At 43.8% G+C, this 15,476-nt stretch overlaps 1 protein-coding gene and 1 pseudogene across 3 annotated transcripts in view; one reads left to right on the top strand and one right to left on the bottom strand.

Annotated features, from left to right (window-relative positions):
* TXLNG (taxilin gamma) overlaps positions 1-15,476 on the top strand; it is a 64,954-nt gene that overhangs the window by 27,652 nt on the left and 21,826 nt on the right. For all 3 annotated transcript variants that reach the window (XM_066357102.1, XM_066357104.1, XM_066357103.1), the window contains 3 exons: positions 861-1,164; positions 7,217-7,308; positions 13,853-14,023. In XM_066357102.1, coding sequence (XP_066213199.1) covers positions 861-1,164; positions 7,217-7,308; positions 13,853-14,023 — 567 coding nt within the window. The remainder of the gene's footprint in view (positions 1-860; positions 1,165-7,216; positions 7,309-13,852; positions 14,024-15,476) is intronic.
* On the bottom strand, positions 2,166-5,172 carry LOC136385937 (zinc finger CCCH domain-containing protein 15 pseudogene; annotated as a pseudogene).

Consider the following 15,476-nt stretch of genomic DNA (forward strand, 5'->3'; position numbering starts at 1 on the left):
ATATTTTTAACGTTATTTTTTTTATTAAAGATTTGGCCTGACCTGTGGTGGCGCAGTGGATAAAGCGTCCACCTGGAAATGCTGAGGTCGCCGATTCGAAACCCTGGGCTTGCCTGGTCAAGGCACATATGGGAGTTGATGCTTCCTGCTCCTCCCCCCCTCTCTCTCTGTCTCTCTCCTCTCTCTCTCTCTCCCTTCTAAAAAATGAATAAATTAAAAAAAAAAAAAAGATTTGTTTGCGAGCCAGATTCAGCCATCAAAAGAGCCACATCTGGCTCGCGAGCCATAGGTTCCCGACCCTTGGGTTAGTAGATGTGGTCCAGCAATTCCAGTTCTTCGGGATGGTGGAGGAACATGGGGTTTTGCTGGACAGCTAGTGAGGTATCTCTTCTGTACCATCTTCTTTAGTATAGGACCAGGATAATTTTTTTTTAATTGAGGTAAAATTGGAATATAATGTTAGTTTCAGGTGTGCAACATTATAACTTGACATCTGCATACACTACAAAGTGATCACCACCAAAAGCCTAGTTACCATCCGGACCAGAATAATTCATGTTCATTAACTTGGAGTAATTCCACGTTTGTTAAGATGCTAATTAAGTAGTGGAGTTTTTATAGTGAAATAAGTTTAGATTTATTGCTTCCTTTGGAACCACTTAACTGCATGATCTGTTTTAACTTTATTTTTCTTCTACTTGACTTAGGTCATCTCAGTGAAACTTTGAAACTACCTACCATATTTGCATCAATTTAAAAAACCACTAAAAAAGAAAAAGCTGTCAACCTATGGTGTACTATTGGTTGTTAACATTGATTTGACCATTTTTGGTCTGTTTTTTCTCCTCCCTCTTGTCTAGTTTGTGATCGGCACGATGGAAGAAGCTGGACTGTGCGGTCTCGGGGTGAGAGCGGGTGTGCTGCGCAGCTCTCAGCCGAACGATATTCTTCCACATCAAGACTCAAATTGTGGGGGCACAAGTAACAGGCATTCCCTGGAAGAAGATGAAGGCAGTGACTTTATAACAAAAAACAGAGGTTTGGTGAGCACCATCTACTGCACAGAAGAGTCAAGAGAGGAAATACCTGGGCAAGAGGCTCGAACAGATCCCCCTGATGGTCAGCAAGATTCAGAGTGCAGCCGGAACAAAGACAAAACCTTAGGTACTAATCTCTGCTCAGTGTTCGCAGTTTCCCCACGCAGCTCGTTTGCTTGTGTTTCCTGCCGCCCCGCTGGTTATGGACACGCTTGTAGTGGCCAGTATGGAGGTGGCTGATCAGCTGCCGTGTCTGTCTGTTGTCTTCAGTGGGGTCTGTCTGCTTCTCTGCTGCAGTTCTGTGCAGGAGGTGAAGAGAGCAAAGTGGGAAGTTCTCTTTAAATCATCAGGAATTGGCTTTTGTGAAAAATTTGGGGTCAATTTTATAGTAGTCTTCAACTTGCCAAATTTATATCTAATCTAGTCTGACCAAAATTTACTGTGAAAACTATTTACTTGGTCACTTTATTTAAAAACTAGTCAAAAAAAAAAAAAACTAGTCAAAAATAGTTCAGAAGGAATATTATGACAGGCTTTCAACAATATGTTTTCTTTCTCCTGCTATGTTTGAGATTCAGGACTAAGAATATGATATGTTGAATCTTGTTATGAAATCTGAAATCCCCCCCCCCTTTTATTTTATTTTATTTTAGTGTATGATGGTCTTTATTTACAACTTTATTGGCAAAAATAAAAGGGGTAAGTTTAAAACATTTTATCACAGGGCATTGCAGCTGATCCTGTCAGATTAAAGAAGTTTCACTTTAAATGTCCATTTAATTGTCCAAAGACATACAACACTGAATCTACATATGCAGTTCCCTTTATGAAGTACAGCACTTGTATTTTAGGCAGTCTTTTAGACATATAAATACAAACGAAATAAAATCACCCATTAAAAACTGCATTAAATAAAGGGTATTTTAAATTTATGCTGTCCTTATAGTAAACATATGCCCAATGAAGATCAAAAGCTGGAAAAGCAATAACACTTCCTACTTGAATAGACAGTTACAACAACCATTTTCTGCAATGACCATATTTTCAATTTATCACGAACTACTCTGAACTTACTATGAGATGTAGCCAAAGTCAGAGGACAAGATGTAAGGAGAATATTCTTTCTGGAGGAGAGTAAGCTGTCCAAAATCAGCATGAAAAATAAATCATTCTGTTGAAGAATTCTAGGTGGAAAAAAAAATTTATGTAGTCAATTCTGATTCATGCTGAGTTGGTTTAATTTTTTCACTGATTTTTTTGGTGTCATTCTTCTAAATCAAGTGTGTTTAATTCTTCTTCTAGTTCATCCAAATCTTCCCTGGTAAAAACATTTTCATCAGCAGGAACAGCACTGATGATCCCATTTCCTTGTCCCTCCTCTTTGTGTCCTCTTCTAAATCCCTTCTGTCACCATTTTCAGCCCTACCTCCGGAAGCTTCACTTCGTTTGTTCTCATCTTTTTCTGAAGTATATGTGCTGAATTTTTCAAGACTGGCTACCGTAATACCTGTCTCATCTACATCCCTTGGGATGTACAGGCTTAAATCTATGTCATTAATGCTCACTGAATCATCAACCTCATCGACACCTGTTTCCTGGGTATAGCGGGTATCATCTGCTTCTTCATCATCATCATTAACCAGTTCAGGACGAAATTCAAACACATCACGACCGCTGATCACTAATGCTTTCCCTGCTTTGAAGTCTGCTTTTCTTCTTTCCATATCTTGCTCAAATTTATCAATCTTTTCTTGTCTTTTCCTTTTCTTCCATGCAAGGAAAGATTCTAGAGTAATTTTGGTAACATTCGGACCTAGGGTAGAACGCTGTCTTTCAATTAGATCTTCTAATGAAATTTCATCTTCCTTCTCTTCTTTCTATCTTTCTTCAATACAAATCCAGGAGGAAGTGCATGACGATACATGCAAACATCCCCCCCTCCAGGGCATACCCCAAACCAGCCATCTTTGTTGTTTTCAGTAGCTTCCAGGAAATGCTTGCACACTATTTGAGTTTTTGGTTTTTTCTTTTCCGCCTCACCGTGCTTCTTGTTCACTACTTCTTCCAGTTTTTCTCATCCCAGTTATCCATAGTATCTTTTTCAAGGTCTTCATCTCTTGCATCAGTGTAAACACTTCGCTCCTCACACTTTCTCTCCAGAGTGAGGTCATGAGAGAACTTACACTTATCTCCTGTAGTACACTGTCCTTGCTTGAAGAATGCACGTACCACAGATTTGGGATCTGCACCTTTACTGATTTTCTGAGCAGCAACTACAGGCTTAAACAGTTCATTTAGCTCTTGCAATTCTTTCTTCTTGTCATCTTTCTTTAACTTCTTTTCCGCTTCACTTTGTGCTATCTGACGTGGATTTTGCTGACCAAATTTAACTTGATGAGTGACAGCCTTGATAAACTTCTGTTGCTTTGCTCCTCTCTTTAGACCAAAAGTTTTGTCTTTGATAATCTTCTCCTTTATTTTTGCTCCGCCTTTTTGCTGCCCCCGACCTGAGCCTGTTTTTGGGGGGCATTGTGGAAGCAGGTGGCACCGGCCAGACTTAGGCGCAGCTGGACACCGTCTGGGTTTCTGGCCCTGCGTCCTGAAATCCCCTTTTATTTTAGTCTTACTGGTTGCCCCTAAAGTTTTTTATGCTTAGTACACTTAACAGTAACAGTATTTAATTTGTATGGTTTTCTGTATGCTAAATTAGAACTATCTTTCTTATTAAATCCATTTTCTGCTAAATTGGAAAACTTAAAAATTGATAATAATAAAAATTTCATTTATTTTAAATGTTTATTTTATTGATTTAGAGAGAGATACAGGAATATCGATCTGGTCCTGTATGTGCCTCAACTGGGGATCGACCTGCAGTCTCTGTATTTTGGGACAGTGCTCTAGCCAACCAAGCTATCTGGTCAAGGCTATTTATTTATTTATTTTTAATTTTTATTTTTGTATTTTTCTAAAGTTAGAAGCAGGGAGGCAGAGAGACAGACTCCCGCATGCGCCCGACTGGGATCCATCCACCTGGCATGCCCACCAGGAGCTGATGCTCTGCCCATCTGGGGTGTTGCTCTGTTGCAACCAGTGCCATTCCTAGTGCCTGAGGCAGAGGCCATGGAGCTATCCTCAGCGCCCGGGCCAACTTTGCTCCAATGGAGCCCTGGTTGCGGGAGGGGAAGAGAGAGGAAGGAGAGGGGGAAGGGTGGAGAAGCAGATGGGTGCTTCTCCTGTGTGCCCTGGCTGGGAATCGGACCTGGGACTTCCACATGTTAGGCTGATGCTCTGCCACTGAGCCAACCGGCCAGGGCTTATTTTTATTTCTTGATTTTGAAGGGACAGAAGAAGATAGAGGTGAGGGGTAGCAGAAAGAGAAGCATTTATTTGCTGTTCCACTTATTTATGTATTGATTGGTTACTTCCTATATGGGCCCTGACCAGGTATTGAACCCCACAACCTTGGCATTTTGGGACGATACTCAAATCGGTGAGCTAACTGGCCTGGGCTACAAAAAATAATTTCAATCCCTTATGGACAAGACAGTTTTTTTCAAAGTTAGCAGCCCCAATTATATGTGTAACAGCAGAGGGAAGAGAGTCTTAAGGCAGTTCTACCTCTGCATACGTGCTTAAGAAGATTGAAAACACATCCATGCAAAACCTGATGCACGCCTTTTTGTGGCAGCGTTATTCATAATAGCCCAAAAGTCCAAACAGCTGTCACCCGTTAGCTGATGAATGGTATATATCTCTACAGTGGAATGTTATTCAGCAATAAAAAGGAGTGTAGTGGGCCTGACCTGTGGTGCCTCATTGGATAGGGAGCATCAACCTGGAATGCTGAGGTTTGGTTCAAAACACCAGGCTTGCCCAGTCAAGGCACATAAGAGAAGCAACTATTATGAGTTAATGCTTCCTGCTCCTGCCTTTCTCTTTCTCTATCCTCTTTCTAAAATCAATCAATAAAATATTTTAAAATTTAAAAGTACTTTTTTTATTTTAGTGAGAGAAGAGGAGGCAGGTGCCCCTACCAGGATCCACCTGGGAAGCCCACTATGGGTGATGCTCTTCACATCTGTGGCTGTTGCTCCATTGTACTGGAGCCATTTTTAGCACCTGAGGCAGAGGCCATGGGGCCATCCTCAGTGTCCGAGGCCAACTTGCTTGAACCACTTGAGCCATGGCTACAGGAGGAAAGGGGGAGGGGTGGAGAAGCAGATAGGTTCTTTTCCTGTGTGCCCTGACTGGGAATCGAACCCAGGACTTACATGCCGGGCTGACACTCTACCACTGAGTGATCTGGCTGGGGCCTAAAATCTTAAGGAAAAAAAGGAATATGATACTGATACCTCCTATGTTGGTGAACCTCATAATTTTTTTTAAATTTTATTTATTGATTTTAAAGAATGGATGGGGGGAGCGAGAAGTATCAGCTCATAGTTGCTTCACTTTAGTTGTTCATTGCTTGCTTCTTGCTTGTCATATGATCCTGGACCCGGCAAGCCCAGGGTTTTGAACCCGTGCCCTCAGCATTCCAGGTTGACACTGTCCACTGGATTACCACAGGCCAGGCAGAACCTCATAACAATACTAAGTGAAAGAAACCAGACACAAAAGCCACATAATATATGATTCCATTTTCCATAAAATGTCCAGAATTTGCAAATCCATGGAGATGGAAAGAGTAGTGGTTGCTTTGATGAAGGAGCAATGGGAAGCGACTGCTGGGGGTATGGAATTCTCTTTTTAAGGTGATGATAATGTCCTGAAATTCAACAGTGGTGATAGCTGCACAACTTTGTGAACATACTCAGCTGTACACTTAAAAATGGGAGGTTTTATGTTATATGAATTGTATGTCACAAGTACCTAGATGGAGTGTTAAGTTTAAAAACCGTAAAAATTGCCTGACCAGGCGGTGGCGCAGTGGATAGAGCGTCAGACTAGGATGCAGAAGACCCAGGTTCGAGACCCTGAGGTTGCCAGCTTGAGCGAGGGCTCATCTGGTTTGAGCAAAAGCTCACCAGCTTGAGCCCAAGGTCGTTGGCTTGAGCAGGGGGTTACTCGGTCTGCTGAAGGCTCGTGGTCAAGGCACATATGAAAAACCGTAAAAATTGCTTCTACATTATGGTTACGGTATTTCTAATATTTAATAATTATGTTTAGTCATCTCTTAAAATTCTCATTGGCCTTGGGCTGAATAAGAGAAGGTTTTTTTACTAAAATTTCATATAGATAGAAAAGTAATCTATTGCCTGTTTTTTTCCCCTCATAGTTTCTATACCATATACCATATATATATATATATATATATATATAAATTTTTAAAAAATGATCTATCCTACATGTGTGAACATTTAAAAAAATAAAAATATATATTACCCAGTTTAGGAAATGTTAGCACTTATTTTGAAATGCCACTTGTCCCCTCCTATCTCAGCCACCTGCTCCTCCTTGCCAGTCTTTAAATATTGTTGTTCAGCTCTGTTACCAAAGGGAAGAGGTGGCTTGACATCTTTTATTTGCACTGAATTTGGTTAACACATGGAATATGCTTTCTAAATCATCAGATCTTACTTAAATAGTTCATAGGAAAAAACACGTCACAAGTGAGTATGTATATCTTAGGCAGAGAGTTCCAACTTAAATTCCCTTTGAAGTTGTTTCCGTATTTGTACTTGGGTAGGAGAAAGCTTTCACAAAAAAAATCTGCTGGTAGTTCTGTTGCTTAGAACACTGACCCAAAGCACAGAGATTGCCGGTTCGATCCCCTGTTGATGCATATACAGGAACAGATCAATGTTCCTGTCTCTCTCCCTTCCTCTCTCGCTAAAAATCAGTAAATAAAAACAAAAAAATTCTGCCCTTTGTAACTTGGCCTTTGTCTTAACTTGTACATCAGTGCTCAAGCGGAGAAATGTGAAGCCTTCAGCAGAAGTTCTTAGGAATAGCTAGCCGTGTTAGAGTGAAGAAATTTGGGATGGGGCGGAGGGGGGTGTCTGCTAATCTGAATTTAAAAACAGTTTTCTTAATTTAGCTGGTAAATCTGTTATTTCTAGTTATAGGCATAAATTATTTTACTCTGGATGTCAGAACATATAAATGTTATGTAGAATTTGCAGGTTAGATTTGATCTGATTCTGACAGGACTTATTTATTATCTTGTTAACAATTAGGAAAAGAAGTTTTGTTGTTGATGCAAGCCCTAAACACCCTTTCAACTCCAGAAGAGAAGCTGGCAGCTCTCTGTAAGAAATACGCTGATCTCGTGAGTATTAAAATCAAGGGAGTGACGTTCATAAAAAGTATAGCAGAATTGGTATGTGCTTGATAAGTTTTTTAAAATGTGATTTTGGCCTTGGCCAGTGGCTCAGTGGATAGAGTGTGGACCCAGCTTACGGATGTCCTGGTTCAATTCCTGGTCAGGGCACACAGGAGAAGTGACCATCTGCTTCTCCCCTGTTCTGTTCCCCCTACTCTCCCTCTTCCCCTACTGCAGCCAGTGGCTGGATTGGTTTGTGCATGGCCCTGGGCACTGGCGATAGCTCTATTGGTCCAAGTGTGCAGCCTCAGGCGCTAAAAATAGCTGAGTACTTGCACATTGGCCCCAGGCGGGGTTGCCAGGTGGAATCAGTTGGGGCGCATGTGGGAGTCTTCCTTACTATCTCCCCTCCTCTCACTTAAAAAAAAATGTGATATTGACGTAGCTTTAAATGTAAAGGTATGTTTTATACCAGAATTAAAGAGGAGAATCTGATTTTCAGGGCTTTTTGTTGCTTGTATGGCATTATTTTGTAAGGTGATACATACAGAACATTATAATGCTAAGATACGGTATAAATTTTATAAAACTCAGTCTTCGAGTATTTCTAAATCAGCCTTTTCATTCTTGTATTATGGTGATTTTAGTCTGTTGGGGTGTAGTGGCTCTGATATTAAACTTTTCCCAAGGGTATTATTCTAGAGTTAATGGCTCTAGCCATCGTGGTTGAAATTGTGAGTTGAAATAGTCTACTAAGACAATACTGTGTCTCAGGAAATTTTTATTTGGCATATACTGTGCACCAGGCATTTTTCCATCTTCCAAAGAAATTGACCTCATTTGTTCTGGGCCTATGTTATTTTAAGCAGCATTAATTTTCTCTTTAAAATTAAGAAAGCAGTCTCAACATAGAAACACTGCCATCCTTTTTAAGCTGAAGCATGGGGAAAAAGTCAGAGAACAGTTTCCCTCAGTTTGTAAAGGGGTCAGATACACCTGCATGTAGCAGGCATTCAGCCCTCTGGGACCTTCTGTTTAGAGCATCAGGAACCCTTGTATATCAGTGAAAATGACCTGGGACAAACACAGAGGGGGCAGAAAGCGCAGTGTGCTCAGCTGCCTGCTTCAGGAAAGGGACACTTCTGGTGGCTGTGGAAGACAGTGCTTTTCGGGTTCATCCGCATGAGGAGAGGCGTGTGACAAGTGGTGGATAAAGAACATAATGAAAAAGGGGAAAGGAAAAGATGGAGAAAAGAGTGAAAGACAGAGAAAGCAATGTAAGATCAGCTACCAGACTAGAGCAGTTAGCCAGGAATGGGTTGGGAGAAGAAAGGACAGATCATTGCTTAGGGCAGTCCTGAGGCTCACACAGGTCGCTGGGACGGTTATTAAAAGGCACATTCTGATTCACTGGTTCTGGGTTGGGCATGAGAGTCTTAATTTTAACAAGCTGTCAGGTGGTGATAAGGATTTTGTCGGCCCTTGGATCACATTTGAAGTAGTAAGGACCTAGGGTGTTTCTGTTTGTGGCTTTTGTTTTTATGTGTCTGTGTGTGTGTGGGGGGAGGAATTGGGGAAGCCACAGTTATTTTTCAGTGCCAGTAATAATTAGTAAATCCATTTCAGGATGTGACACACTGAACACTTGCCTAGTGAGTACCCTCTCTCTGATTTAGGTTTATGCTAAACCTGAAGGACAAAATGTGTACTCTTCAGAAAATGTTCTAAAGCTTGATTTCTTTAGAAGGTGGAGGATATATGTGTGTGTGTGTTTCTATATTTTTACGAAGTGAGAAGCAGGGAGGCAGTGAGACAGACTCCTGCATGCGCCCGACCAGAATCCACCCAGTATGTCCACCAGGGGGTGATGCTCAGCCCATCTGGGGCGTTGCTCTGCTGCAACCAGAGCCATTCTAACACCTGAGGCAGAGGCTGTGCAGCCATCCTCAGTGCCCGGCCAACTTTGCTCCAATGGAGCCTTGGCTGCGGGAGGGGAAGCGAGGCAGAGAGAAAGGAGAGGGGGAGGGGTGGAGAAGCAGATGGGCGCTTCTCCTGTGTGCCCTGGCCGGGAATCGAACCCGGGACTTCCACACGCCAGGCCGACATTCTGCCACTGAGCCAACTGGCCAGGGTCGAGGATATGTGTTATGTATTAGTGAGACCATCAAGGGAGTAGCCTTTTCCCAAGGATTTTTCAGAAAACTTCTTTTGCCATCACTATCCTATGCTCTTTTTGCTACAGCATCTTTTGACATTGCTGATTTCTTGTGGCACAGACATGTACCAAAGTCCTGTAGAGTAGGTACAGTGATGCACTGCACTGTCATCGGGATTGTCCATGGAGGAGACCTTGTGGCTGCCACATTCACCAGTTCACGTGAACTTATGAAATCACATTTCTCTTGCTGAGTATGGATAGCATTAGGGCTAGAACGTGGTCCTTAAGCACATTATAGTGCTAGTCTTTTCCTATATTTGTGTGGATTAGTTTAGCTAGTAAGAAATCTTGTTATCTGGTTGGGTAGGTATATCCTCCTTATTACTTTTTTCATCAGAAGTATCTTGCCTATTCTTTACTGTTCCTCTCTATAAAATTTTAGATTCAACTTAGTTCCATGGAAAAAAGCACCCCTTAGGGATTTTAAAGAGCATTTCACGGAATCTATAGATGCATTTGGGGGAGAATTGCTGCCCTTACAAAATTAAAGGAACTTAAAAAGTAGATATGCTATGTGAAAAGAAATGAAATTCCATCCTTACTCATATATAGCGATCAATTCTAAATGGATTAAGGATTTAAATGTCAAAAATTAAGCTTTAAAATTTTTAGGTTTTATTTAGATTCGTTAACAGGTGAATATTTTTCCAAACTTGGGTTAAGGGGAGGATTTCTTCCAACACAAAAGGCACTGTCCAAGAAAAGATTTCAAGTATTGACTATATTAAAACTAAGACTTTGTCAAAAGACACTTGAAAAGAATGTGAGAAGACACGGCCTTGGCAGAACATGTTTTCAACAAATATAATCAACAAAAAATTTAGTAATACCTACAAATGAATGCAAAAAGAAACCAATGGAAAGCTGGGCGAGAGATCTGTGAGAGATATTTCACAGGGGTGGGAAACAGCTCTGCAGACACCTAGAAGTGGGGGCCTCAGCAGGATGCCGTTCCGTGGCCACTGTGGTGGTACAGATGAAGAGTTCTGATCCCACCACGTTTTGGAGAGGATGGGCCTCTACGTGATTGCTTATAAATCGTTGATAGGGCCCTGGTCAGTTTGCACAGGGGATAGAGTGTCAGCCTGGCATGCGGACGACCCAGGTTTAATTCTCAGTCGGGCACACAGGAGATGTGACCATCTGCTTCTCTTCCTCTCTCCCCCTTCTCTGTCTCTTCCCCTCTTGCAGCCAGTGGCTCGATTAGTTCGAGCATCAGCCCCAGACTGGGTTGCCAGGTGAATTCTGCTCAGGGCGCATGTGGGAGAGTCTTGTCTATCTCCCCTCCTCTTACTTAAAAAAATTAATAGTAAATCTGTAACGGGAGAAGAAGTTTGCCAGCCACTTTGGCAGACAATGTGAAATACGTAGCATAGTAATGTGAAATACGTAGAACATTAGAAATCACTGCCTCCTAACCCCACTTCTAGATTTGCACCCAGGAGAAATTCTTGCATGTGTATGCCAGGAAACACTTGAGAATGTTCATACCATTGTGAGTAATAAAACCTGGAAACAATGCAAATGCTCATGGGTAAGTGAATGAATCAATAAAGTGTGTTCCTTGTGGTATATTTTTTCAAAGAGGAATATGACACAACCTGTGGGCCTAATCCAGTGAGGCCTGCTTTTATATTGCCCACAAGCTAAGAATGGTGTTTCCTTTTTTTTTTTTTTTACAAGGGAGACAGGAAAGGAGAGAGAAAGGGAGAGAGATGAGAAGCATGAACTCATGATTGCTATACTTTAGTTGTTCATTGATTGCTTTCTCATATGTGCCTTGCCTGGGGGGCTTTAGCTGAGCCAGTGACTCCTTGCTCAAGCCAGTGACCTTAGGGTCATGTCTATGTTCCTACACTCAAGCTGGTGACCCTGCACTCAAGTTGATGAGCCCGTGCTCAAGCTGGCCACCTTGGGGTTTCAAACCTGGGTCCTTAGTGTCCCAGGCTGATGCTTTCTCTATTCACTGTGCCATCTCCTGGTCAGGCGGATTTTACATTTTTAAACTGTTATTTTTTAATTTTTTATTTTTTTGTATTTTTCTGAAGTTGGAAACTGAGAGGCATCAGACAGACTCCCACATGCACCCAACCGGGATCCACCCGGCATGCCCACCAGGGGGCGATATTCTGCCCATCTGGGGCGTCGCTCTGTTGCAACCAGAGCCATTCTAGCGCCTGAGGCAGAGGCCACAGAGCCATCCCCAGCGCCCAGGCCAACTTTGCTCCAATGGAGCCTTGGCTGTGGGAGGGGAAGAGAGAGACAGAGAGGAAGGAGAGGGGGAGCGGTGGAGAAGCAGATGAGTGCTTCCCTGGCCGGGAATCGAACCCGGGACTCCTGCACACCAGGCCGACGCTCTACCACTGAGCCAAACGGCCAGAGTTTTAAACTGTTATTTTTATTTTATTTCATTTTTTTTATTTAGTGAGGGGAGGCGAGGCAAGGCAGAGACAGACTTCTGCATGCACCCCAACCAGGATCCACCTGGCAAGCCCACTAAGGGGTGATGCTCCGTTGCAACCAGAGCCATTTTTAGCCACCTGAGGGAGAGACCATGGAGCCATCCTCAGTGCCAGGACCAACATGCTACACTTGAGTCATAGCTGAGGGAGAGGAGGGGAAGAGAGAGAGGCGAGAGGGGAAGGGTGGAGAAGCAGATGGGCGCTTCTCCTGTGTGCCCTGACTGGGAACCAAACCTGGGACATCCATACACTGGGCCAACGCTCTACCACTGAGCCAACCAGCCAGGGCTAAAATGGTATTTTTAAAAGGAGGACAACACAAAAAGTACCATATGTGGCTTGCAAAGCCTCAAATATTTACTTTCTGGATCTTGACAGAAAAAGTTCAGTGTCCCTGATCTATAGCTATGTGGGAACCTGCGTGACTCCTAGAAATATAATCTGCTGTGCTGTCGAAAGAGCCATTAGCCACGTGTGGCTATTTAAGCTTATATTAATTAAATGAAAGAAAAGAAAATATCCTACTCTTCAGTTAGTAGCCACAGTAAAACAAGACAGCTCAAAGCCGAATTTCTTTTAGGACTGCACACAGATGACAAAGGAGGGCAGGGGAGTGGGGAACCCGCAGTCAGGATGGGGTTCCAGTGAGTCCTGCTGGAGCAGAGCCGCAGCCTCTGGGAACTGCAGCAGTCTGTGGGCCAGAGAGGGGCTGAGGACTTTATAAAAAGTAGTTTCTGACAGGAATTTTTATAAAGGGTTTTTTTGTTTGTTTTTTTAAATAGGAAGGTGGGGGATGGGGGAGAGAGAGACAGGATCATGGATCTGTTCCTGTATTTGCCCTGACAAGGGATTGAACCAGCAACCTTCTGTGTGTCAGGACGATTCTCTAACCAAGTGAGTTATCTGACCAGGGCCAGAAGGGCATTTTTAATAGGTGTAAGCACATCACCTATAGGACGCTTGGTATGTTTTGAAAGGCCACAAGGTGTCAGTCTTGCTCTTGAAATCATGACTCAGCATCCTTTCCTTCAGTGAAAGGTCAGTAAGGCTGCCATCTTATCTAATAGTGTTTTGACTTTGAAATAGACTCATTTGCTCCAAACCTGAAATTGTCGTGATTCCCCTCTCACTTGCAAAGAACCTGAGCGTTGCTTATCAAGTTCTACTGTGGAGGGCTGTTTCATTAAAGTAGCTTGTGTGTGCTTTCAGAAAAATAAAATTTAATGGTGCTGACTCCTAAAAAGTTATCTGAAAACATTTTGTTTTTGTTTGTTTATATTGAGAGGTGGGGAGGCAGAGAGACTGCCACATGTGCCCCAACTGGGATCCACTCGGCAAGCCCCCTATGGGGCGATGCTCTACCCATCTGGGGTCATTGTGCTGTGTCTCAGCAACTGAGCTGTTTTAGCGCCTGAGGTGAGGCCATGGTGCCATCCTCAGTTCCTGCCTGGGGCCAACTGGCTCAAATGAGCCATGGCTGCGGATAGGGGGTGGAGAGGCAGATGATTGCTTCTCCTGTGTGCCCTGACTGGAAATCGAACACTGAATCCGAGACTTCCACACGCCAGGCCGATGCTCTATCACAGAGCCAACTGCCTAGGGTTTGTTTTTTTGTTTTGTTTTTGTTTTTTTTTGGTAAGAAAATAGATTAAGATAATATTTTCAAACCTAATTTTTTTTGCTTAGTTTCCTATCGCAACCGAAAAAGACAAGGTTGGCAGAGTGGAGTGGCATGAAAAATTGAAAGTAAAGTATTACACTGTACTATTTGGTTATTGAAAATGTGTTTGTAGCTCTGACTGTAATTCTTCCATCTGTAACTCAAAGGTTTTCAATATACTTCCTAAATGTAAAGTGCTTGTTGTTTTAGCTGGAGGAGAGCAGGAATGTTCAGAAGCAAATGAAGATTCTGCAGAAGAAGCAAGCCCAGATTGTGAAAGAGAAAGTTCACTTGCAGAGTGAGCACAGCAAGGCTATCCTGGCGAGAAGCAAACTGGAGTCTCTTTGCAGGGAGCTTCAGCGTCACAACAAGACGTTAAAGGTTAGTTAGCTCATTGTTCTGTTTCTCAGGGGAGACTGCCTCAGATTTTCATAATCACCGTGTGCCTGTTTAAAGTCAGTCCGTGTCTCTACCACTTTGCTTTCTTTTTGCTTGGCCTGGTCCTCCTCAGTGTCCATCATACTTGCTTGGGGATCTAGGGTACTGCTGTGTAGAGCAAGCTCTCCTTGGAGCCACAGCGAGCTGCCAGTTCGCTGCTGGGTGCTGATGTAGTTCGTTACCGTGTATGAGACGCTGCCGGGCAGTGAAAAGCGAGTGGGGCAGACTAGAGGCAGAATGAGCCCAGGAAGGAAGAGCCCGTGCTGAGCCCCTCCGGCTGTTCCTCAGCTGCTTGTCCTTGGCCATTCCAACTGCCCAGTTCCTGAGCGCTTTTATTTTATTTTATTTTTATTTATTTATTTTTGTATTTTTCTGAAGTTGGAAACGGGGAGGCAGTCAGACAAACTCCCGCATGCACCCGACCAGGGTCCACACGGCATGCCCACCAGGGGGCGATGCTCTGCCCATCTGGGGCGTTGCTCTCTTGCAACCAGAGCCATTCTAGTGCCTGAGGCAGAGGCCATAGAGCCATCCTCAGCTCCCGGGCCAACTTTGCTCCAATGGAGCCTTGGCTGCGGGAGGGGAAGAGAGAGAGAGGAAGGAGAGGGGGAGGGGTGGAGAAGCAGATGAGCACTTCTGTGTGCCCTGGCTGGGAATTGAACCTGGGACTCCTACACGCCAAGCCGATGCTCTACCACTGAGCCAATTAGGCAGGGCCGAGGTAGGCTTTTTTTTTTTGTATTTTTCTGAAGCTGGAAACGGGGAGAGACAGTCAGACAGACTCCCGCATGCCTGACCGGGATCCACCCGGCACGCCCACCAGGGGCGACGCTCTGCCCACCAGGGGACGATGCTCTGCCCCTTCGGGGGGTTCTCTCTGCTGCGACCAGAGCCACTCTAGTGCCTGGGGCAGAGGCCAAGGAGCCATCCTCAGCGCCCGGGCCATCTTTGCTCCAATGGAGCCTTGGCTGCAGGAGGGGAAGAGAGAGACAGAGAGGAAGGGGGGGGGGGGTGGAGAAGCAAAATGGGCGCTTCTCCTATGTGCCCTGGCCGGAAATTGAACCCGGGTTCCCCGCACGCCAGGCCGACACTCTACCGCTGAGCCAACTGGCCAGGGCCCGAGGTGGGCTTTTTAAGATGCACATTCCATTTGTCCTTTTGCCCCTAGGAAGTAGAAGGTGTGATCCGGAAAATCAGCTGTAAGAAGGGATTGATCTCTTTTTTTTTTTTAAGATTTTATTTATTGATTTTACAGAGAGGGGAGGGGGGACTGAGAAGCATAGTTGCTTCACTTTAGTTGTTCATTGGTTGCTTGTCACGTGTGCCTTGAGCAGGCAAGCCCAGGGTTGTTTACCAGTGACCTCAGCATTCCAGGTCGACCCTTTTATTCACTGCG

This window comes from Saccopteryx leptura, chromosome X (genome assembly GCF_036850995.1).
Source record: "Saccopteryx leptura isolate mSacLep1 chromosome X, mSacLep1_pri_phased_curated, whole genome shotgun sequence".
In the NCBI taxonomy this organism is placed as follows: Eukaryota; Metazoa; Chordata; class Mammalia; order Chiroptera; family Emballonuridae; genus Saccopteryx; species Saccopteryx leptura.